The following is a 24145-nucleotide window of genomic DNA, read 5'->3' as shown; positions in this document are numbered from 1 at the left end:
TTACTTTTAAGTGTCTGCCTCAATTTCAGTCCCCAAACTCAAGAAAATTACTTTTCCAGGGCTAAAATGATTTGACAATATGTATTTAGAACACAGAGTTAGTTATATTCTTGGAGGAATCAAGGTTAAGTAGAAAAGCTTCCAAAATTCTGAAGGAGGACAAATCATACCCTCCTTTCAAATGGGTGATGAAGCACCTTTGAAACTTTGATTTGATTTTGATTTGATTTGCTTTTGATTCTCAAGAACAACGAGGCCATTTAGCCAAATTCACATAGTGAACGTGTGAGAAGGGAAGTTGGAAGCTCTCGGAGCCATCATGGGTTCACTAAGAATAAATCATGCTGGGCAAACTGCACTTCTACTTTGGACAGGTGCAGGTATATCAGAGACATACTACAGGCACAGGATATCTGAATGCCAGCAAGCTGTTTTTCAAAGCTTTTCTCATAGGTGTATTGATTTTTATATGTGTTTATCTGAATAGTCTCTCTTCCCAATTAAATGCAAACTCTGTGATGTCAGGAAATATTTCTGTTTCACTCCACCAATGCATATCCACTTTCTGGCATGGCATAAGCTTTCAACAGGACTTTATTGAATGGACAATAGTTTGTTGTTGTTTCCAAAGGAGGAAATTGTAGAGTGTTTGGTAGTATAGTCAGATTGTCCAGTTTTATTCAGAGTTTTCCTTAAGTGACTAATGTCAATCTAAAGAGAGTTCTGTAACTAAGAGCTGTCTGGTTCTATTCTGCACATAGTTCTCTTGAACACTAGTCTCTTTGCCTTAGATCAGGGGAGACCTGGCATGGTACACCAGGAATAGCAAGAACCACAGTTAGACTTCTCAACCCATCATTTCTCCTTACTGGCTGTGTGGCCTTTCCCAAGACAAGTAATCCCTGCAAGCATCAATTTCTTGATAATCAGCATTAATTTGTACTATACACTTGACATGTTGCAGACACTTAGTAACTATTCATTCCTCTTCTTACCTCCTGTTCCTTTTCATTTTTATCCAGTTCATAGAGGCCATCTAGTCTGGGAATAGTGAAAATATGAGATTACAGGACCAGGACCAAAAAAAAAATATCTTGAGACACTAGAAGAAAGGGCCAAAATACACAGACACACTTTGGTAGTATAAATTTTCTTTACTTTGGTTTAGAAAAATCAATTGTACAAATACATGATGGGAAAGACTTTATTTACGGTGCTTTATTTACGGTGCATGTGAACAAAGAACTGAGAACATATTGAATACAAGTCAGCTGCCAGTAAAGCGGGGACAGTCCTTGGCTGCATTATTATAAGCCTCGTGTTCTGAGAAAGAGAAGTGCTGGTCCATTTCTTCTCTGTGTAGGTCAGATCATACCTGGGTTATGATGCCTAGTTCTGGACATCACAAATCAAAAAGGACTTGATCACTTCGGGGTATGTTGAAAAGAATATGACAAAATGATTTTTGAGATATGGGATGCATATCAAAAATACTAAGATTGGAAAACCATGATGTAACACCCAGTGTTCTAGAAGGGGTAGTGAAATAATCAACTCCTGTATATAACTAATCAGGATGACATTGGCATAACCTTCCTGGAGGACATCTTGATATGGACCAAAAACTTCAATTAAATATGTCCATACCCTTTGACCCATAAATTTGTCTTTTTACTCTCAGGAAAATTCTACACATGGATGCACAAGGATTCTACACTACAAGGATGTGTAGAAAGATTTATCTTTAGGAACATGTGGTGTGATATTACAGTGAAAAATTGGAAACAATATAAAATTCAAACACTAGGGAATGATGAAATGCATGATACACTGGTACCATGGAATATATTGCAGACGTTAAATGATACTGGAGTCACTACTTAATGACATGGGATAATGTATATGACATATTTTATGTAGCTTCATTTTAATTTCATAAGCAATCTCTGCTCATTTTCAGGAAAAACAAAGGAAAATAAGAAAGGTCCACAGAAAGAAGAAAATCTCAGTATTCAGAGAAACTCGCTATTAACACTTTGGTGGATATAGGATGTAGATATGTGTACAGATGAAGATATTGGTATACACATAAAGCTTGGTATAGATTAGATATGTGCATATACACACATGTGTGATATATGTGATTTATATAATAGCAAAAGTGCTAAGCATATAGCTGGATCCCAATATGTATTTCTGACATACACGAATGAATCAATTTAAGCTTAGATATTTTTAAACAAAACTCACAAGATGTACTTATGTTATAAGACCATAAAATCTAGTTGTGAAAACATATGCATAATGCATAGTTAAAAACTAGAAAGGAGGAAAACCTGTTGGGAGGGAGAGTATTGCCTTGATTATTATTTTCTTCTTTGTGCCTTCCAACTTTTGTTTTCTAATTTGCTACAATATATAGACATTGACTTCATAATCCAAAAAATGTCCTAATTTTGTAACACATGTGTTATAAGGAATGGCTGAAGGTGTTAGGAATATCTGACTTGGAAGGAAAGATTATAAGTGGGCACACGTGCCATTTTCAGGCAGCTGAAGTGCCATCATGTGGGGATGTAGAATAGCCAGAACCTGTGATTCCAAAAGGCTACGCAGAGTCTAGAGGGTGGGAATTGCAGGGAACTTGATTCTTGGCCAACCTCATGGACCGGAATCTGATCTCTTATTGTTACAGCTTCTGGACCTGCCCCTGTATTCTCATCTCTGTTCTGCCATTTATGAGCCATGTGACCTTGAACAAGTCACTAGTGGTGTCTCTGACCCACAGTCTCTTCATATTGCAAGTGGGCGTGGCAGTACCTATCTCATCCATTATTGTGGGGGTCAAAGGAGCTGCCATTGCTGGGAAGCTAGTCAAGGTGCTAAGCGTTCTGTGATATTTGCTAGATGTCAATGCCTTTTCCAGGCATACAGCATGTTAGTAACAGGATAGACTTAGGACCTGGGTCTCTGAACATCCAGGTCACCTTTCCATTGCCTAGGGATGCCATATGGTGACAAGTGGGAAGGAGTGTGGATATTTTTGTAGCACTGGACAAGGGGAGTGTTCTGGTTACCTCCTTCTGCACAGTACACCACTCTAAACTTAGTGCCTTAAGATAACAACCACCCTATGCTCATGGATTCTAGGAGTCAGGAATTCATAAATGACAAAAGGAAGATAGACGGGTTGTCCAAGCTCCACAGTGACTGGAACTCAGCTGGAAATACTCCAGCATCTGTGTATGATTCAGGTGTCCGGGGGTGGGGGGAGAAAGCATCTGGAAGTTTCTTCTCTCGCATATTTGCCACCTGGACTGGGGTATCTTGGCAGCCGGGGTCAGCTGAGACTGTTGATGGCACCACTGTGTGTGGCACCTTCATGTGGCTAAGACCTCTCAGGGAGCAGTGGCAGGTTTCCAAGAGGGAATACGCACCTGAGAGTCAATGTTTCAAGAAAGCCAGGCAGAAGCTGCATGGCCTTTGATAACCCATTTCCAGAGATGATGCACCCATTCCTAGAGAAGTTGTGTCACTTCCTCTGCAGCCTCTTTATTAAAAAGACATCCCTGAGGTGACCCAGATTCAAGGGGAGGGAAAGCATTCCCCACCTTTGATAGGGGGTGCCAAAGGTCACATTGCCAAAGAAAGTGTGGGGCGGAACATTGTGCTACAGCCATGTCTGCAAGATGCAGCCTCCCACAGGGAACAACGGGATATTCCAGAAGACAAAGCTTTCCTTTCATGAGATGCTGAGATAAGCTTAGTCGCAAAGCTTCTCTCCCACATAGGTAGTTCTTTGGGCCACAATTTGGGGACAAATTGAGATAGCTCCATTCTTGAGGTGGGAAGATTACCCCTGGGATGACGACCATATCACACTCAAGTTCAAGTGGGGAATGGGCATAAACTGCAGCATTAAGGCAATTTATTTTTTTTAAAAAGTAACTTTTATTAAGTGTTTTTTTAAAAATTACCAAGCATTAGATATTCGTGGAAGGAAAATCCTAAAATGCAGATGAACAATAAGAAAAACATTTTACATACCCCAAATCTTAACTACTCAGAGAATAACCACTGAAGTACCTTAATATATTTCTTACAATATCTTTTTATGCATATGTGTATGTATATACATATATTCATATGCTTTAGAGGGTATGTATTTTTAAAACAGAATAGGGTCGTTTTACACTGAGAGTTTTGCAATATGCTTTTTAAAATTTATTTTATAACTCTAGATCGTAAACATCTCAGATTGACTTTTACTTTCTTCTTCTTTATTTTTTAAATTAAAATATGTTCATTTTTTATTACACTCAGTGGAATTCACAGCAAATATGAGCAAGTGTGTATAAATGCACATGAGTGGAATCTTTCTTTGCCTTCTTCTCTGTATGTTTTTTCACCCAACAATATATCATGGAGAGGTTTGCATGTCACTAAACATACATTTATGTCACTGTATTTAATGGTCTCATGAAAGTCTATTTTAAGGACATGCCATCATTTTTGTTTAAATTCCTCCCCTAAATGGTCCTCTAGTAGGTCATTTCCATTTTTTCCCTGAAATTATTAACTATCAGGTTTAATTATATTTTATTACAAAGACTTTTTTAACCATAATGATCTATTTTAAAAATTCAACATGAGGGTCCCTGGGTGGCTCAGTCGGTTGAGTGTCTGACTTCGGCTCAGGTCATGATCTCACAGTCCGTGAGTTCGAGCCCCATGTCAGGTTCTGTGCTGACAGCTTGGAGCCTGGAGCCCGCTTTGCATTCTGTGTCTCCCTTTCTCTCTGCTCCTCCCCTGCTCACACGGTGTCTCTCTCTCAAAAATAAACAAAGGTTAAAAAAATTTTTTTTAAGTAAATAAAAATTTAACATGAATCTCAAGAGTACTGCAGAGTCTGTTTTCCTGGGGGATCAGGTAAATCAGGGTTCAAACTCAGGTCCTGCTACTCATTGGCTGTGTAACTACAGATAAGGAGCTCAGTCTGTCTCTGCCTCTGTTTGCACATCAGGAGGAGTAGGGATAGCTGTCGTCACCTCTGGGCAAAGTGCCTGGCCTATAGCGGTGACCGGTGACCAGTAGCAACTGTGGTCAGAGCCTCTCCAGGTGCTAGATGCCTATGAACATCTGTGTTTAGCCCTGGAGCTCAGAGCAGCTGTGAGTTGTGTGGTTTGGGGGAGGGGGCATACATAGTAAGTTTTAGCCACTTTTGTCCTTTTCCAGCAACTGGCACCATTTGTATTCCCCAAATGGTTGGGGGGTCAGATGGGTTTGCACATTCCCAAGCTACATATTTCTCTATCAGGTGCAGTTCTGGACAATCTAAAAATGCAATATCGCTGTCACCAGCTCGAGGAAGACACGGGGCCTGAATAATTTAACATGTCACCACCATCCATCATGATACCAAGAGCGCAGGAGATAGAGTGCAGAGGGGTGGGCCGGCCAGAGGCTGGCACGGCAGGTTTGTGGAGGAGCAGCACAGTCAGAGAAGGCAGATTTGCAAAGAAGAGCAAGGAGTTAATTCTCATAGACCCAGCAAAGATCATTGATCTTGCTCTAGACTTTCCCATAATAAGATTCGCAGATTGCTCAGATGCCCTGATTTGCCCCAGAGCACACCTAGGGTAGGTCCTTTGTGGGTCATCAAGTCTCTTTGCCCTCCTGAAAGCCTCTAAATACCTCTGAACATCTTTGGTTACTTATCAGTGAAATTGAGATGATTCTTATGTAGAAAGTCTAGCATCATGCCTGGAATATCTTAATTGCTTCCTCACCAGAAAGTGAACTCTAGGAATTCAGGAAGTTTTTGTCTGCTGCCTTCTCTGTTTTATCCTGACTGCCCAAATAGTGTTTGGCACAGAGTGGGTGCTTGGGCAGTAACTGCTAAATGAATGAATGCATAAAGGAGTGAGTGTCGTGATTACTTGAGGTGGCCCAAGGGGTCTCGACTCAGAATGCCTGAGCTTAGCACCAGGCAACATGGCTTTGTAAGTCCTCCCTCTGTGTCCTGACTTGCCTCCTCCCTGTCAGAGGGCCTCTTTGTTTTGGCTTTTTTTTTTTTTTTTTTTGGTTAAAGCTCACATAACATAAAATCAACCATTAACTATTTTAAAGTGCATAATTTATTGTCACCTAGCACACAAGATTGTGCAACCGTCACCTGTGTGGAGTTCCAAGACCTTTCCATTACCCCAGAAAGAAACCTCATATTTACTGGCAATCACTCCCTATTCCTCTCCTCTGTCTGCCCAGCCCAGGCAACCACTGTTTTCTGTGTCTCTAGATTTACTAATTTTGGATGTTTTATATAAATAGAATTATATAGTATATGACCTTTTATGTCTGGCTTCTTTCCCTTAGCAGAACGTTGGCAAGGTCCGTCCATGTGGTAGCAGGCATGAGCATCCATTTATGGTTGAATAATATCCCATTGTAAGGATAGACCACATTTTGTTTTCCCATTCATCAGTTGATGGACATTTGTGTTGTTTCTACCTTTTGACTAGTGTAAATACTGCTGTATCAACATTCATGTGCATGTATTTATTTGAATACCCTATCTTCAGTTCTTTTGGGAAATGCCTTGGGGCAGAATTGCTGGGCCATGTGGTAATTTTGGGGTTAGCTTTTTTTTAAATTTTTTTTTTTGAGAGAGAGAGAGAGAAAGCACATGAGCAGGAAAAGGGCAGAGAAAGGGAGATAGAGGATGTGAAGCGGGCTCTGTGCTTACAGCATAGAGCCCAATGTGGACCTAGAACTCATGAACCATGAGATCATGAACTGGGCTGAAGTAGGACATTTAACCAACCAGGCACCCAGACACCCCTGGCTTAGGTTCTTAAGGAACAGTCAAACTTTTTTCCATAGTGGCTACACCATTTGACATTCTCACCATTTCTCTACATCCTCTCCAACACTGGTTATTTTCTGATTATTTTGATTATGGCCAACCTACTGGATATGGAATGGTATCTCATTGTGGCTTTGATTTGCATTTCCCTAGTGACTAATAATGACTCATCTTTTCATGAGAACAGAGAGTTTTTGAATCCGACAAAGTAAGGTTCAAATATGGCAGTTCTGCCATTTGCAAATTTTGTGATCTCCGATAAGCAACATTGAGAATCTGAATGTTGGCATGCCCCTCAATAAAATCGAGGTGATTCTTCCCTCTCGGGCCTCTTGTGAAGTGTAGATGGGCTACTTCATATAAAGTGCCCAGAGCAGTGCTTATCACACTAGAGAATGTGCTTAGCTCGTCTTCTTCAGGCTGTATTCCAGACCCTTCAGGACCAGAGGAACCAGGGGCCCATGAGACAAGGACAAAGAAGCTGCTGGGTCTTCTCTTCTCTTGCCAGTCTCAGGCCATTCTCCCTTTTTCTCAGCCCTTAAATGGAAATACTTGAATACTCCTGTGTAATTATTGGCTGCACTTTACTTCACTAAATCACCAATTTCATATTAAAATGTTAGCAGAGGGGACCCTTTTCTATCCATCTGAATCATTTCCAAGTCAGTCTGTAATTGGCCTGTGTCCCCTTCAGATTATATGGACACTCAGAGGCTATATGACTTGGGTGTCTGCCACCTCCATAGGATGTCACAATAGACAGGGAGTTAGTACTCCCACCCAGTGGCACTTCCTGTTCTTCTGTTAAACTCAGGCAAGTATTGAATAAATGAGGAATGTGCCCTCCCCCTCACTTCTTTGGTCTTTATGCTGTTTACATACATTATGTCATTTCCCTCATAATGACCCTGTGAGCTGAGAGTTTATTATCCCCCCCTTTCAAAGATGAATTCAGAGAGGTTAGGTACCTCGCCCAAGCTCACACAGCTAATAAGTAAGACCTCAGATCGGACCTCCTGCCTGACTCCAGTACCCTGGTGTCTTTCTACAAAAGTCCATTACCTCTCCTGGCTCATGGATGAAACCAGTGTAGAAGCCTACTAGACTCTAAGTGCTTGAGGGCACAGACAATGGTTATTGTCTTTTAATGGGACCTGAGCTACACCATTTTTCATTCAATTCACATTAAAATAAAAAAAAGATTCAACACCTTAGTGGGGTCTGTGACTTACTCATCTCTCTCTTGTACTCGGATCCTGGCCCTTAATTATGCTTAGTAATATCTGTTTTCTAATGCCTCCAGAAGTGTGCGCTCTGATATAGTGGGCACTTAAAATGCAGCTAGTCTGAATTGAGATATGCTGTAAGCATAAAATAGACACTGGATTATTAAAACTTATCATGAAAAAATATATAAAATATTTCAGTAATAATCTTATGTTAATTACATATTAAAATCACAAGATTTTTTCGGGGCGCCTGGGTGGCTCAGTCGGTTGAGCGTCCGACTTCGGCTCAAGTCATGATCTCACGGTCTGTGAGTTCAAGCCCCGCATCGGGCTCTGTGCTGACAGCTCGGAGCCTGGAGCCTGCTTCGGATTCTGTGTCTCCCTCTCTCTTCCCCTCCCCTGCTCATGCTCTGTCTCTCTCTGTCTCAAAAAAAAAATTAAAAAAAAAAAAAAAAAGAAATCTAAAAGATTTCTCCTTTAAAAAAAAATAAAAAAATAATAAAATCACAAGATTTTTTAACATACTGCATTAAACACAACATATTCTGAAAATGAATTTAACCTGGTTTGTTTTTCCCTTTCTAAAATGGCTGCTAGGACATTTAAAATGACATATGCACCTTACGTTATATTTCTGTTGGACAGGTTGGTGGAGAGAAAACCTCTCTGATCTTCAGCTTCTACTTTGGGAATGGTAGCTTGGTACCTACAGGAAGGAGGTGAGGTCAGAGGTGTGGGAGTGGGGAGGGACTGGAGAAGACTTCGTGGTAGTCAGGGGTGTGATCTCCATGTGCTTGGGCATGTGGAATGGTGGAGCATCACTAGGATCTAGCGAAGCCTGAATGGAGTCCTACCAAGAGCACAAGTTCGGTGGTCCCTTGGAGAGGAGTGGCGAGAAGCAGCAAATGCTCCCTGGCGTTGGGGGAGGTAACACACCTGCTAACCTTCTCAGATCAAATCGTCAAGCTTTGCCACTTCTCTGCCTCTGGGTACACACACATGCACACTCTCGCAGGCGCACACGTGCGCGCGCGCGCACACACACACACACACACACACACACACACACACGAGCATAGTTCCCCAGGTTATTTTAGCCATGAGACCAGCTTTGTCGGTAGACAGACCTGGTTCAGTCTCAGCTCCCTCACTTACTATCTGCCATCAGCTCTCTGAAACATGGTTCCTTCACCAGCAAGACAAGGTTCATAATGCCTTCCTTACAGCTACCTGTAAGGATAGCTGTTACATGAGCTATCTGCTCATATTTTATTGTATGCTGGCATAGAGACTAAAGGAATAGACTTTGCAGTCACTGCCTGGATTTGCATTGTGGTTCTGCTACTGACAAGCTGTGTGACCCTGGGCCAATTACTTACTTCCCTTGTGCCTTCATTTCCTCATCCATTAAAAAGGGAATAAAAGTAGCAACCTACCTCCTAGAGTTATCGGTACAGGTAAAGGGTTAAAACAATGCCTGGCAGAGACAGTGCTATGTAATAGTTAGCTTATTATTATTATTATTATTATTATTATTGTATTAGAATTGTCTGGCGACTTTCTCTCACACCTGCTAGACTGTCCCAATAGAGAAAGAACCGACTCCTGTCTGTCATGGTCACCATGGCAGGAACATAATAGGTCATTTGTTTGGGAGAGGAAGGAAAATGAGAGAGAGAGGAGAGAGGAAGGAAAATGAGAGAGGAAAATGAGAGAGAGAGAGGAAGGGAGGGAGGGAGGATTTGGCTGTAAAGCTTTAAGTAGGGGGTAAGGTAGAGAATTGAAGGGGATATGGAGGTAGATTCCTGACAGGACAGACTCCTCCCTTTTTTTCTGCTGCCCCAGACACAGCAGGAAGTATGACAGATGCTTCCTGCACATAAAGCAACTATTTTATCCTATGCCTTCATTTTCCTGTTGGCCAAGAATTATGTGTAGATGACCAAAAGCCTTCCTTTTCCTTTTCCTTTTCCTTTTCCTTTTCCTTTTCCTTTTCCTTTTCCTTTCCTTCCTTCCTTCCTTCCTTTCTTCCTTCCTTCCTTCCTTCCCTTTTTTTCCCCTCCCTCCCTTTTTCCCTCTTCCCTTTTTCTGTAACAGGAAAATATTTCAGTGGCAATGTAAAAACTGAATTTTGGACACCTCTGCTCTTCCACTGCTTCCAGAGTGTCCACAGGGCCATGCCATCTCCCTTTCAAAGGAGATCCTTTAAGTGAGGGACTGTGTCTAGCAGAATCTAGGGTCTCCTGCTGTCTCCAGGCCCTATCCTTAATTGCTGGGAAATGGTGATGTTTACACTAAGAGACAGGGACAAGGCCAAAGATACATTTGAGGACAAAGATCAGACATTGTTGTCCCCTATACTTTTCCCATCCATTACAACATGCTGTCTCAGGGGAGGGAGAGGGCAGGTATTAATCTTTCCATTTTCCAGAGCATTAATTTGGGAAGGGCGTGTCACAAATGGCTGAAAATTTGAACTTGGCCTCGGTTACACGTGGGTACCAAGTCCTACTTCACTCATTATTAGCAAATCACTTTTGTCTTCTCAACCTTGGTTGCCTCATCTGTAAAATGGGCTGATATCAATATACCTCCCTCCAAGGAGTACTGTTCGTTTGGAATAGGAAGGCGTATGTGAAGTTCCTACCATAGTACTTGGTGCCTTGATGCTTTAAGGACTGTCTGCCTTCCCTAAGGTTCCCTCTTGAGTTGTTTCCAGGAAAGCAGTTTGCATCTAGAAAGCTCACATGTGGAGCCGGACAGACGAGCCTTGAATCTGAATCCTCATACTCATCAGCTGTGTGACCTCTGGCCCCTAAGTAACTTTGCCCACACAGGTCCTTGTGCCTTTCATGATCTATTTTGTTAATTACACTTTCCTTATGAGAATTTCATGATGAGGATTGTAGGCAGTAACATACAGACATCTAGGCACAAAGCAGATCATTCCGCATGTTGCTGGAATGGATGAATGCATGCACAGTAACCATATTGTAGACAGAGTGTCTCAGGCAGGGTTTCCATATACCGAATGCCATTTCAGATGCCCTATAGAGGAAATGACATAGGAAACTCTCTCTTGAGTTGAGCAGTGTTTCCCTCTGATGTATGTTTTTCTGTTCCTCGCGTAAGATATTCAAACAGGTAATAGGTTTGTTTGTAGGGCACTTGACTCAAAAGTTACAAAATATTTGTAGTGACAAGTGGTCTCCCACTATCCCTAACCTTCACCCTCTTCTCCATCCAGGACAGCCACTTCTACTAGGTTTTTGAGTCTCCTCCAGAGACAGTCTATCGATGTCAGTGTCTGAAGCTTCTGTACCTGAGGCAATTTCCCCAAACAAAGGCCCTTTGCTCCCCTGCCCGCCCCCGTGCCCCCAACACTCTCTGCAGCTCTCCCCTGACTGTATCCTCTCTGGGCACAGAGTTTACTAATGCTTTAATCCCTCTCTTCACACACTCTGTGCTTTTTTGTTAGTGATTACATATGTGTGTGTGTGTGTGTGTGTGTGTGTGTGTGTGTGTGTGTGTGTAGCACAGAGAAAATAAAAATTATCTGTATTCCTCCCTGCACAATTAACTGCTCCTAGTATTTTGGCATATATCCCTCTGGTTCTTTATCACTTTTGGAATCCACTGTTCGTAGCGTGAATGCCTCGCCCATCGGCCTTCCTGTTCCTGAGTGTGTCCCTAAACAGCCCTTGCTCCCCTTTCTTCCTCTGTATCCTCAATGTCCCCTGCCTCACCCAGACCCTCGTCGCCTCTCGCAAAGGGATCACTGAGCCTTGCACCTGCTTGCCCTCTGCGGCACCCACTCTGAGGCCTCTGTGGTATCGGTCGTGGCATGTGCAGCTGATGAACTCCTCTTGCCCTGGAACCTTCTGTGACGCCCATAGGAAGGCCCCTTGTCCTCAGTGTGGCCCTCAGGGACTTCCACCGTGTGGCTCCAGTGATCCTTCCAGTCAGTACTCCCATCAGCATGGCCTCTGCCCACCCCGCTTCCTGTCCCCAGGGATGCTCAGGCTCTTCCCTTTACCTGCAACTCCATTTTCTGCCACTGAAGCCCCATTCATCCTTTCAGCCCTGACTTAAAATCCCCCTTCCTCCATAAAACCTTCCCAGGTCCTCCGTGTGGGGATGGATTGCTCTCCCCCATGTTCTCAGCATCTCATTGTGTGGAAAAACATAACCATGAATTAGGTTAAAGGCTCCTTAGGATCCCATTTATCTCGTTGACTAGCTTACGATCCCCTGGCTGGCACGGACTGGGCCGTATCTATCTTTGGATCTCCAGTGTCTCACTCTTGGCCTGGCATCTAGTAAGCACTTGCTTGAAATGTGTATGAAATTAAGTTACCCGAAGTGTTTTTTTAGAGGCAGGCTCATCATATGAAGCAAAAACATAGCTGTCAGTTAGTACCCACCACAGACCAGATATTTTATATATTATATCTCCTTTAATCTTCAAAGCAACCCTACAAGGTCAGTAGTAACTGTCCCCGTTTGGTTAAGAAACAACCCAGGGCTCAGAGAGGGGAGGTGTCCCTCAAGGTCACACAGCTCGTGGCTACCACGTCACGGTTAGAACCCAGATCTGCCTCGCTGCAGAGCCCAAACTCCTTCCATAAATCATGCCAGCTTCTGGGTCACTTGGGATTTTACAGAAAGAAGTCTGGTGATGGGGTTGATGATCTTTGGGTCGGATGAGGGATTTAACAAGCTCCAGGAGGCCTCTATGACTAATGGATTGTTGTTCCTTTCAGGGGGAATCAGCTTTGGGAGAACCAAGGGGACTTCAGGTTCAGAGGCAGATGACGAAACACAGCTGACGTTCTACACGGAGCAGTACCGGAGTCGCCGCCGCAGCAAAGGTAAGGGAGTCCTTGGGAAGGTTCCGGAAGGTTCCAGAACTAGCGTGTGCAGGACGTATGCCTGGGAAGCAGACTTTGTGCTCAGACACAAACCTCGGCTTTTCTCCAACCTTGTCCTGATCTGGTTAATGCAGCCTGGCATCCGAAACCCTGGCTACACCAGGGATGGTCCTTGTATAGCTTCTTTATTTGCTCTCTGTCCTACGTCATTCCCCAAAGGATTTGGGGAAGAATTTTTTTTTTTAAGTTCATGCAGTTATAAAAAAAAAAATCCAGCACAGGAAATGAAATAACGAAGGGAATCAGATTGAAAGCAAAATAAGAATAAAGAAAATGATTCAAACCCAGGTTAGATCGATGCAAGGTGATCTATGCCATCCTGTGTTGTGTAGTTCTTAGAAGGAGCTGGCAATTTAATGCAGAGATTTAGCAATCAAAGTCCAGAAGGAAACATACTCAGCAATAAAATGTGCAGGGTCTATGGGCTAGAACCATTTGTTCAGGAAATTCTCTTTACCTGACAACCAGGACCAGAGAGAAAGTTCTGTAGTTGGTTCCTATAAAGAGGACTCCTTTTGACTATCTGGACTGTGTCTTCAACAGATGAAATCCGTATTGATGCATCATTATTTCTCTCAGTGACACTAAAGGTAAGGAGACGTCAGATGCAGAAGTGGCACTCCAGAAAGGGCGACAACCTTGATGCTGATGTCCACTGTTCTTTGATGGTTACACATACTCCTGAGGGGAGAATAGAGCGTATTTCACCCGTGAATGTAATTCCTCATCCCTGAGTGTTTTCTAATGATGGGGAAATAGCAAATTCAAGGTTGCAATCTTGGAAGAGAACAGAGGGGCATAGGCCTGTAATCCATGCTTGTGATTAAGGAGCGATCCAGGGGCTTGGACCAGGCCCAGGAAGAAGCAAGGGTCCTCTGGCAACTAATCAAGGCATGTGGCCCTCTCACCTCTGCACCAAAGTGGGCTGAAGAAGGACCCAGGGTAGGGAAGAGGGAAAGAATCTCCGTCGTGAAACAGTTTGCATGCATTCCATGCATGCATGGTGGACATTCAAAGATCATGAGTCATGTAGCTTCTCTGGGCAAATTTTGCTCTTAGGCAGGTATCTACCTTCCCTATACCTCAGTTTTCTCATCGGTGAAATGGCCTTCATAGACCTAGAGATGAATTTTGGTTAAGTTACAGAAAAAATTTGTCATGGCACCTGCTAAGGTAGACATTAGTAATGTGAGTTCAGCCCTCATTGTTGGTTTCCTTATGTTCCGTACCCTGGCACCTTTCATCGAACAGGCCCTGTGTGGGGAGTGTCTCTTCTGACACATCAGCTTGGAAGGTTTCTCAGCCTTGGAATAATCAGGCCTGCCTCTCACCCCTTCCCGAGCCTTGGCTCACTGGTATCTTGCTGTGTTGGGGATCTTGGAGTTGGTGATGGATGATATTCTTGACCCGTCTTCTCCCTCCCCCAGTCCAGCAGCCAGAATGAGGGCTGGGGAAGTTGGTGGGTCTCCTCTGCAGGACTGGGCTGTTTACAACTAACTGGAAAAACATCCATCACAGAGCACGCCCCTTGTAAATCGGAGTTAAACTTTAAAAAGAAAAGCAAATGTGAGCCACCAGATTGGAGATAAACAGTTTGGCCCAATGCCTCCATGTACTGCGGAAGGCCAGGCTGTGTTTCCAGGGTGGGGAGGACACGGCTGGGATGCATCCTCTCCTACCTTCCTTCCTGGCCCCTCCTGCCAGCAGACGGCTGCCACTCTGTCCCTCTGCGTGTCCACTGATGGCAAGCCCTTCTCCCTCCCTCTGCCTCTGGCTCCCACTGTGTCTTCCTCTTCCTTCTCAGTGTCCTGGGCTGGCTTGCTTGCCTGCTTGTTTAATTTCTGTTTCTCTTTTCTTGTTCTCCCCTTTTCCTCTCTTCTTCCCTCCTTCGTGTCTCCAGGCTTCCTTCTCTTCATCCCTCCGTCTTTCCTTTGTTCTCTTCTATTTTCTCTGTTTCTTCTTCTCTCCTTATTATCTCTTCCTCTCTTGCCCTTTTCCCCACCACTCTCTCCCCTCTCTTCTCCAGCTGTTTCCTGGGGGATTCTTCCTTCCTTCTTTCTTCCCCCTTTCCTCTATCCCGCACTTCTTATCTCTTTTCCTCCTTTCCTCCCTCCCTTCCCAGGACCCCGGGATCATGACCTGAGCTGAAATCAAGACTCTGAGGCTAAACTGACTGAACCTCCACTGGTATTCTTGGTTTGAAATGAGGTAGTGATAGCGCCCTCTTGGGGTCAGTGTGAGGATTAAATTGGAGCCTGAACATCTTTATAACTACAACCCCCAGCAGCAAGCTCTCCCTTCTTTATCACCTTCATCCCAGTTGGTATCACCTCCATCCTTTGCTTGAAAACAGCTAAAATCCCTTCTCAACCATGTCACTTAGTGTCTTCCAGTCCCTTCTCAACCCTGAAGCCAGAGTGATCATTTTGAAAATGTAAGTAGGGATCATGTTGCCTCTCTGGCTAAGAAGCCTTCAGTCCTTCCTTCTGCGTTTCGGATGAATGTGTTGAGTGGTTGGCCGCCCATTTACCCCGGGCTCTGTGTCCTCCTGCCACCCAGGCCTCTTCTCCAGCACTCCCACGTCTGTCCCACCAGAACTTTCCTGGAACAGCCACCCCCCGCGCCACCCTTGGACTCGCTGGGACATCTCCACTTAAATGGTATGCCTTCCGCTGTGTCATCCCATGCCTGATTGCTGTTTCCTTATGTGGTAGCTCCTGCGTGCTTACCCTGCAGACTTCATCCCCACTCTAATATTCTATTTACCAGTGTGTTCTCTGGGCGATGTCTGTATCCTCCACGGAGCTGGAAGCACCCCAAGGAGAGGCACATTGCCATCTGTACTTACCTTCCCATCCCCAGCACCTAACATGGGGATGGGTCCGGGGTGGGCACCGGCTTAATATATTTGAATGAACGACTAACGAATGAATGAAAGAAATTTTTGGCCCGGTGTCTGGATTATTATAAGTGCCCAGGGCAGATGCTGCTTTTCTGTCAGCCTCTCTTGTCTTTGCTCACTCCATTTCCACGTGCAAGAAAAGGGTCTGCCCCTGGTGAGCAGGACTGAGGCCTCAGTGCTGCCCAGTTCTTGTACTTCAAGGCCTCCAGGGAAGGACATGCCAGGTAGTGGGGAGGAGGGCCTAACTCCTGAGGTTGAAAACCCACTCTGCCTGATTCTTTGAGCACGGTTGGAGTGTGTGCAATCTGAAGGGATGTGACAAGTTCAGGAGGTTCCCCAGCAGAGAAGGATACACCTAGAGCTAATGGTCGAGAGAAGGCATGGGATGGGAGGAGAGAGGGAACATCTAATGGGGTTTTCCTACCTAGTCTCTCTCTAGCATGTTGATGTAGAAGGTGCTAGAGTCAGCTACACCTGGCTGTGAATCCTGCCTTTACCTCATCCCCTTGGTGTGGCCATGGGTGAGCGGCATCGCCTTCCATGTAAAATAGAGCTGTTGACACCTGTCTCCCAGAGTGCAAGTCCAGAGATGGGAGGTTCCAGGACTCCGAATTTTTTTCCTTTCTCCCAAAATTCCCCTTTCCTTGGAAACATCCCGAACCCAAAATTAAGTCAGCTGAAATTTCATTTTTGGCACTAGGAGCGACTGGAAAGGAGATTTATGATAGTCTGAGATTCCACCCTGGCTTCCTTGAGGCTCTGGTTTTTTGTAAGGGCCCCAGGACTGTCATTCAAAGGCGTCTGGGAGAACCAGGTGGAACCCATAAGCAGAGAACAGTAGTAATCAATATGGTGAGTGGGCAGACAGGAAGAGGGACAAAGAACCTGAGGAATAGGGACTGAGAGACCAAGATGTGTGTGTCTGGTGAGATTTCCTGAATCAAGAGTCAGCAACCTTTTTAATATCAATGGCCACTTCATAAACCTTTTCATCTTGCAGGCCATGCAGTTACTTTTGAAACTATTCAACTTTGCTCTGGTACCTTGAAAGCTTCCAAAGATAACACATAAATGAATGAATATACGTGTGTCCTAAGGAATTTTATGTCCAAAATCAGATGCTGGTCCAGATTTCACCTGTCGCTCACAGTTTGCTCACCCCTACCCTAAAACCCCCACATCATATAGGTGGCCCTCACTTGTAGGACTGGTCCAGGACACTTGAGTGAAATCTCAGAATGCTTTGTGTAATGAATCTGATCTCCTATCATGCATGATCTTGCTGCCTAAAGGAGCCTATTTATCAAGCACAGAGGTCTGTGTATGGTCAAATAAATAATCATTCAATCCATCACTTGTTTGGGGTATGACAATTCTGACTGTACCCCACAGGATTAACTAATGAAGTAGCTGGATATGATAGGTTCCCACTGGGAAGAATTTCACCTTTATTAACCAGAGATGACACTCGGAAGGACAGTGGACCCAGAGTTAGGAGATACGTATTGAAGTCTATACCCCTACCACTGACTCACTTAGTGACCCTTGCCAAGCACATGTCTTCTTGAAGCCTCAGTTTTCCTATCTGTCAAACAACAGTATTTATGCCTCATGTTACCAACTCTGAAGCTCATTCGAGTCTAACTTATATTTATGAAACAAACAACCTTACTAAGCATGATGCTGGGCATTGTGGGAAATGGGGCCTAGGCTGCAAGCCTCAAGGTGGTTATCATCTCCTAGGGGGTGATGCAGTTCACACAGAGAAGCAGTGCTGATCAGGATAAGCTAGTGTATAATTGAAGGGCCAGATGAGAAGTGCAGATGGCCTGTCCAGCCCCAGGCACAGTGCTGAGCAGCAGACAAAGCAGCTACAGCTGCTGGATGGTTCCAACAGTGCAAGCACCCGGCAGGGGCCTCCCAGCCCGACTCTGTGCGGTTGGCCCTGTGGCCTTGGGCTACTATCTCTCCCTCTTTGGACTTTGGTCTTCTCATTAGCTGGTTGCCCAGCCAGTTTCAGAAACCCACATTTTCTTCTTCCCAATCTCATGCACTTTCTTCTAAGCTTTGCCAATTAGTTCCCCAGCAGAGAGAACCAGAGCATGGCTGCCCGCCCCTGCTTTTGCCTATATCTTTGTTTTAGTTGGTAGTTTTAATTCTGTGATTCTTTTTTATTAATTTTTAACGTTTATTTATTTTTGAGAGACAGAGCAAGCACAAACAGGGAAACAGGAGAGGGGCAGACACGGAATCCAAAGCAGGCTCCAGGCTCTGAGCTGTCAGCACAGAGCCCAACACAGGGCTCGAACCTACAGACTGCGAGATCATGACCTGAGCTGAAGTCAGATGCTTAACTGACTGAGCCACCCAGGTGCCCCTTAATTATGTGATTCTTAAACTGAGATGTTCTGTGAGTGATAAGAACTCTTGAATTATAAACTCAACTTTCTGCTAAACTGTATGGATATGTGAATTTTTCTTTTTGATTTTCCCTGCCTGCATGCACGCATGTGCAAACATGGATTAATCCTCTCCTAAGGGAAAAGGACAGGTGAGGGAAAATTCAAGCCATATGTGCAGAAATTGACGCCTTTGGGGCTTGAGGGTAGGAGACCATCCTGAAATAGAAGGGGAGGATGCCAGGGTGGAGCAGAGACTCTGGGAAGTGGGAATGGGGTGGCATGAAAGTTTAACAGATCAGTACCTTCCCGTTATGAGGGGAGAGGCTACGTGGTGCTCTGGGGAAGGGGGGCACAAATGGGAGCGATGGCAGACACTGGGAAGAGCCCAGGTCTGTGGTTTGGGGAATAATGGCACATGGGCCAGAGAAATAGACAGGAGCCACCCCATCCTTTAGCCACTGTTTCCTTTCAGAGCACAGGATTTTTTTCACTCCTAAAGAAAGGACTCGTTCCATTTTATGTATACAGAAACAAAGGCTCAGGGAAGGGAAGCCTTTTCCCCAAGGTGACAGTGTTTGCCTTTTCAACTGGCAAAGCAAATGGGACAAAATTTTAACAGCAGGGGAATCTGGGCAAAGGCCGTACAGATGTTCTTATACTTGCAGCTTTTCCATCAGTTTGAAATTATTTCCAGACCAAAGTATTAAGTCAACAGTTGTCCTTCTAGGCTAATTCTTGGCTTCAGAAACAGCAGGTAGGGGTCCAAGCCCTTGGTCTGCTGTTTCCTAGCTGTGTGGCTTAGGGAAAGGCACTTTCCTTCTCTGAGCCTCAGTTTGTCCTGGGTTAAGGAAGATCAGTCTAGTATTAGTCGTTCTGTTCTTCCTTAAGCTTGGTGTGAGGGTTAAAGGAGATCATGTGTGCACAGGACATACTTAGCTGGGTGTGCCTGCCTTGCAATCACCGTTCATTAAATGGTAACCAGTTAAGCACAGCAAAATGAGTGCCTCAGACACACATGGTTTCATGGCCTTTTTTTCCCAATGTGTTGACCTGCACATTGGTTTTGCTTCTAGAAAAAAAAAAAAGACTAAACCTTTTCAGTAAGAACATGAATTTGCTTGGGCTGACCTCTTGGGGACATTGCAATATGGGTTTTCCCTTTGCGTCCTTGTGCCTTGCCTGAGGTCAGCCTCTTCCACAGGCACACCTGCAGGATGCTTTAAGCTAGCCTGCAGGGCACCCTTCTAGGACCTTCTACTCAGAAAAGGGTAAACACCAAAGATTGGTGGCTAGGTATTTAATCATTTTCTAAGCCTTTGTATCTAGAGTGACCTTGAAAGAGTGATCCAGTACCCAAGCTGTGGAGGGAGGGAATGGTGGTCCTGGTATGGAGGGGACAGAGAAGCAGGGCTCCAAAGTCCTTATTTCCCCCATCCTCATTGACCCATCTGGTCTGCTCCTCCCCAGTAGCAGGAACTCATACAGAAGACAGCATGACAAAAGGTTACCTGGGGGCCCACAGGTGAGAGCATGCCAGCAGAGGTAGGCTTATCTGGTGATCCCAGGGCCTCAACATGGGGATGGGGAAAACCGGGGCAGGTTAGGACAGGGTGGAAAGCCAGGGAGCAAGGGTGCTGGGTGAGCTGGGTGGGAAAGATGGAGACAAGAATGGAGGGAGGAAGCACCAAAGTGCTTGGCACAACAAAGTGCCACGACTACTGGAAGGTTCCAATCCCAGGTGTTTGTTTATGAGAACTGACCAAGACTTTGAGCCTCTGATTCCTTTCTGTCAACCAAGGAAGTAAAACTGGATGCTCTCTAAGTTCATGTTGGTAATACTATTCTGAGTGTCCATTGACAGAGAAGTAGACAACCAGGAGGGAGGAAGAGGACAAGACAGGAAGCACAGTATGTGATGTACTGAACTTTCTCTACACCTGTCTGTGCTCTTTATATGCGTCACCCCACATGCTTTGGAAGAGTACCGTCGGATGGGATTATTTTCATCTTCATTTTACAGATAAGGAAGCTGAGATCTAGACTACCATGGAGTAAGGAGAGCTGGGATTTGCACTTAAGTGGTTTGGTTTTAAAATCTGACCAGACCATTAGGTGATTGAGGTAACGCGTGAGACATGTACCGCAGTACCTAGAACAAGGCATGTGCTAGAGACAAGAGGCAGATACCTATGTCCTTGCTGATGCACAAAGCCTGCTGATCGGATCCAGGACAACTTCCTGGCGTCAACTCTAAGTCCTCCATGGCCATCTGCCCTGGGAAGAGCTAGGACCACGAATAAGAGTGGTCGGAACCAACTCAGGAACTGAGAAGTAGTTCAATATGGAGGACAAAAGTGGTGCCCATAGGGACCAGCCTTCCCAGGGCACCACCAGCAGTGGGAGTCCTGGTATTTGGTCCCAGTAGGAAAACATAAGATAGAACTTCCACTGCTACATTGGAACCAACCCAGACCAATTTGTAAGAGCCTACTGTGCTTTTCATTCCCAATTCTGCTCTGAGTGATGTCGCTTTGGTAGCTTATCATCAGCTGCAGTGGATGTATTCACACCATGGAAACTGGCAAACACAGTAATGGAAGCTTCCCCTTCCTCCTTGGAGAGCTCATTGTTAAGCATTTACCATCACATCACTGAGAAGAACCTGTCAGTAAGAAGGAAGAATTTAGCTGCAGGCTGGGGTGCACAACCATTGTCTAGACATAGTCTGAGCAATCCAGAATTTACCCTAGGACCACTCCGTGCACTGAGAATAGGACAAAGGAAGCCACAAAGTCCAAGGCTCTGTGCACTGGATCTCTTTTCAGAAATAGATGACAGGGTCAGCTGGGGAGACTGGGTATTTAGGGCCTAAGTAGAAGCTTGGACGCTCTGGAGTGAGTCCTGAAACCTGGGTCAGGTCAGAGCCAACAGCAGGACAGCTGTCCTCAGCTGTGTGGTAAGGACTGTTGGAACTGGGTGGTTTTATGGCCAAACTAAACCTCTGAATCACTTGGAAAGCTTTTTAAAACACCAGTTACATATACTTATCTCAGGCCCATTACATGGGATTGCCTGGTCCAGGGGTATGGGTATTGGTATAAAATCCTTTCCAGATTCTAACTTTCATCCAGAGTTGAGAAAACTATGCGTTTCTTGACACATTAGCCCCCAGCACATCCCTGTTCCTCTTCTGGCATTGGGCCCCCATTGGGCCCCCATTGAGTGTATCCCCCCTTTCCCAAGCCAGGAGCTTGAGTAACAGTTATTAAGAGGAGTAGCAGTCTATCGAAACCATTCATTAAATGCTGCTTTGGTGCCAAGTCTATTGCCTAGTCACTAAACTTCCTACGTGATCAGTTATTGCCCTTGCGTTATATGTAAAAGAATGAAACTAACAGCAGACAGAGTGACCTCTCCAAGGTCACAGAATCAAAATGGCCTTGCGGGTCTGAAGCTTGAACCCCATTTTGGTTAGTTCCAAAGTCTGTTGTCACCACACCCCAGTATTAGCCTGTAGGAAGATCTTCCCTCTTATCACAACTCTCGGTCTGGTAGATAGCTGTTTGTGGTTTGCAGTAGGTGGATACCTTTCTCTGGATGGTTCCAGTAGCTTATGCAGACCATCTGGAGAGATTCCAGTTGCCCTCATGGAGAGATGAGACTGGGAGTTTGGATTTCTCTTACTGAAAGAACAGTCGAATGCAGAAACCTAGCTTTGATGTACACCTGCATTTGGCCCCATTTATTGAGACATTAGAGAAGATAAGATTATGTATTCAGAATAGTTAAGGGCTAAAAATCCCACTGTCTGATGTCTCTCTTTTCTCCCTTCCCTCAAACCTCAGAGGAGGTAGACATTGGGTTGTTTTTGTTTTGTTTTGGTTTGGTTGTTGTTGCTGTTGTTGTTGGGTTTTCTTTTCCTCTTAAAGATTCCACCCAGACTACCTCTCTCCAACCTGCAGAAACATCAAGCAATGTTGACAAATGAGGGTTCCTTGAATGCAATGAAGGAGGCAGACAACTTCAAAAACTCCTCCCTAAGCCCGAGATGGTCCCTGAAATATTGTTTAAACTGTTCTCAGTTCTCCTCCTCCTTTGCGATGCCAGCCAGCTCAGCACCTGACAGCCCAGCCCTGCATCGAAGGGAGGGAGACGGCTGTCAGGAATCAAATGGGAGACCAAAGGCGATAAAGCAAACATGTCGTTTTTAGTTGCTTACAGTAGCGAGAAGGAATAATCAGTCTCTCTCGCTTTCTTGTTTTTCAACTAGGCTCAGCAGGATTTTCCCCCCTGTTCCTTACACTGAGAGATTGCGACTCTCTGCCTCCCGCCCCAAGCATGAACACTCTGTCATCCCCTTTCTTTTTTGCAATCCTGCGGGACGGCCAGGATTCTCTTACCTTGCAAAAATTCTTTCCCAGATAAAGAGGTGAAACCTACCAGTCAAGATCGCCTGCTATGTGTCAAGCACATTGCAAGATGCTTGCACGCGTGACCTTATTTAGTCCCCAACTCTCACTTTGGGTGATCTTCGACAAATTGATTTACTTTCCAGGCCTTGGTTTCTTCCTCTCAAAAATGAAGGTGATAATCCCACTTTTCAGGATTTATGATTACTAAGTGGAATTGTGTGTCACTGGAGTATAAGGTATATGAATGAAGATAGTGAGAAAAAAGGCTGGGAGTGGATCAAGAAAGACATTGAATACCGAGTTCATTCATTTTTATCCATTCCCTTGATCAACTAATATTTTGCTAAATACCTAATTCTGCTGAGAGTCTATGGTAAGGACCAGGTATATCATAACAAATAGACCAATGATGTGACTCCTCTCATCAGTCTTGCAGTCTTGCAAGGGTGAAAAGGGAAGGAAGAGAAGTATTTCACAAATAAATACATACATTAATATATCATTTCCAATGGGGAGAAGTGCCTTTGAACAAGAAAAGACAGAGGGAACTAAAATAATGGGGAAATTGATGATAGGCATCTTTGAAGAACTAACATTAAAGCTGCTACCTGAGGGATGCATGCATGGGGGCTGACCATGAACGCATCTCCTCATGAGCCAGAGAGAGCTTGCGCTTGAACCTATGTGAAATGGGGAGCCCAAGAAGGCTTTTGAAGAAGAGAGAGCCATCATCCTATTTCTGTTTTAAGCCTATCACTCTCTCCACAGTGGAGGAAGTGCCATTAGGAGGGCAGACTAGAGGTGGCAGACCAGTTAGGAGGCTGTTGAGGTAGAAAGAGAGCACCTGGGAAGGGCTGCCTGTCAGGAACAGGTGGAAACAAAGTTAGAGCCCAATGACTGTCTGGCTCCAAGAAGGTGAGCCATCGAGGATTGCTGAGGATGAGCATCCGATTCTGGCTTAGGGGCTGGAGAGAGAATCATAGCGCTGGGGAAGGGCGGAGCAGCAGACCTTTAGGAGAGAAGGGGTAAGCTTGGTGTGAGAGCCGCTGCCTCTCAGGTGCCTGTAGGACTACCCGATAGAGATGCCGGCCGTCTCTGAGTGCAGGAGAGCACTCACTGAGAGAAGAGAGAGGCCCAGCACTCTGGGGCTGTGTATTAACTTTCTCTTTCTGTGTAATGAACTGCCACAAACATAGCAGCTCCAAAGAACACACGTTGATTATCTCACAGCGGTTCTGTAGGTTAGAAGTCCAGTCATGTCACAACTGGGTTCTCTGCTCAGGGTCTCAAATCAGGGAGTCAACTGGGGCTTCAGTCTCCGCTGAGGCTCAGGGCCCTCTTTCAAACGCACGTGGTGTGGTTCTTGGCAGAATTCATTTCCTGTTGCTGTATGACTGACGTGCC

General features: G+C 44.9%; 1 protein-coding gene across 4 annotated transcripts in view; it reads left to right on the top strand.

Moving 5' to 3' along the window:
- ASTN2 (astrotactin 2) overlaps window positions 1-24145 on the top strand; it is an 874248-nt gene that overhangs the window by 293079 nt on the left and 557024 nt on the right. For all 4 annotated transcript variants that reach the window (XM_019454036.2, XM_019454034.2, XM_019454035.2 and 1 more), the window contains one exon: window positions 12858-12965. In XM_019454036.2, the coding sequence (XP_019309581.2) occupies window positions 12858-12965 (108 nt within the window). The remainder of the gene's footprint in view (window positions 1-12857; window positions 12966-24145) is intronic.

Source organism: Panthera pardus, unplaced genomic scaffold (assembly GCF_024362965.1).
Source record: "Panthera pardus isolate Hobbes unplaced genomic scaffold, ASM2436296v1 HiC_scaffold_20, whole genome shotgun sequence".
Taxonomy (NCBI): domain Eukaryota; kingdom Metazoa; phylum Chordata; class Mammalia; order Carnivora; family Felidae; genus Panthera; species Panthera pardus.
This window is presented reverse-complemented; position numbering and strand designations above follow the sequence as displayed.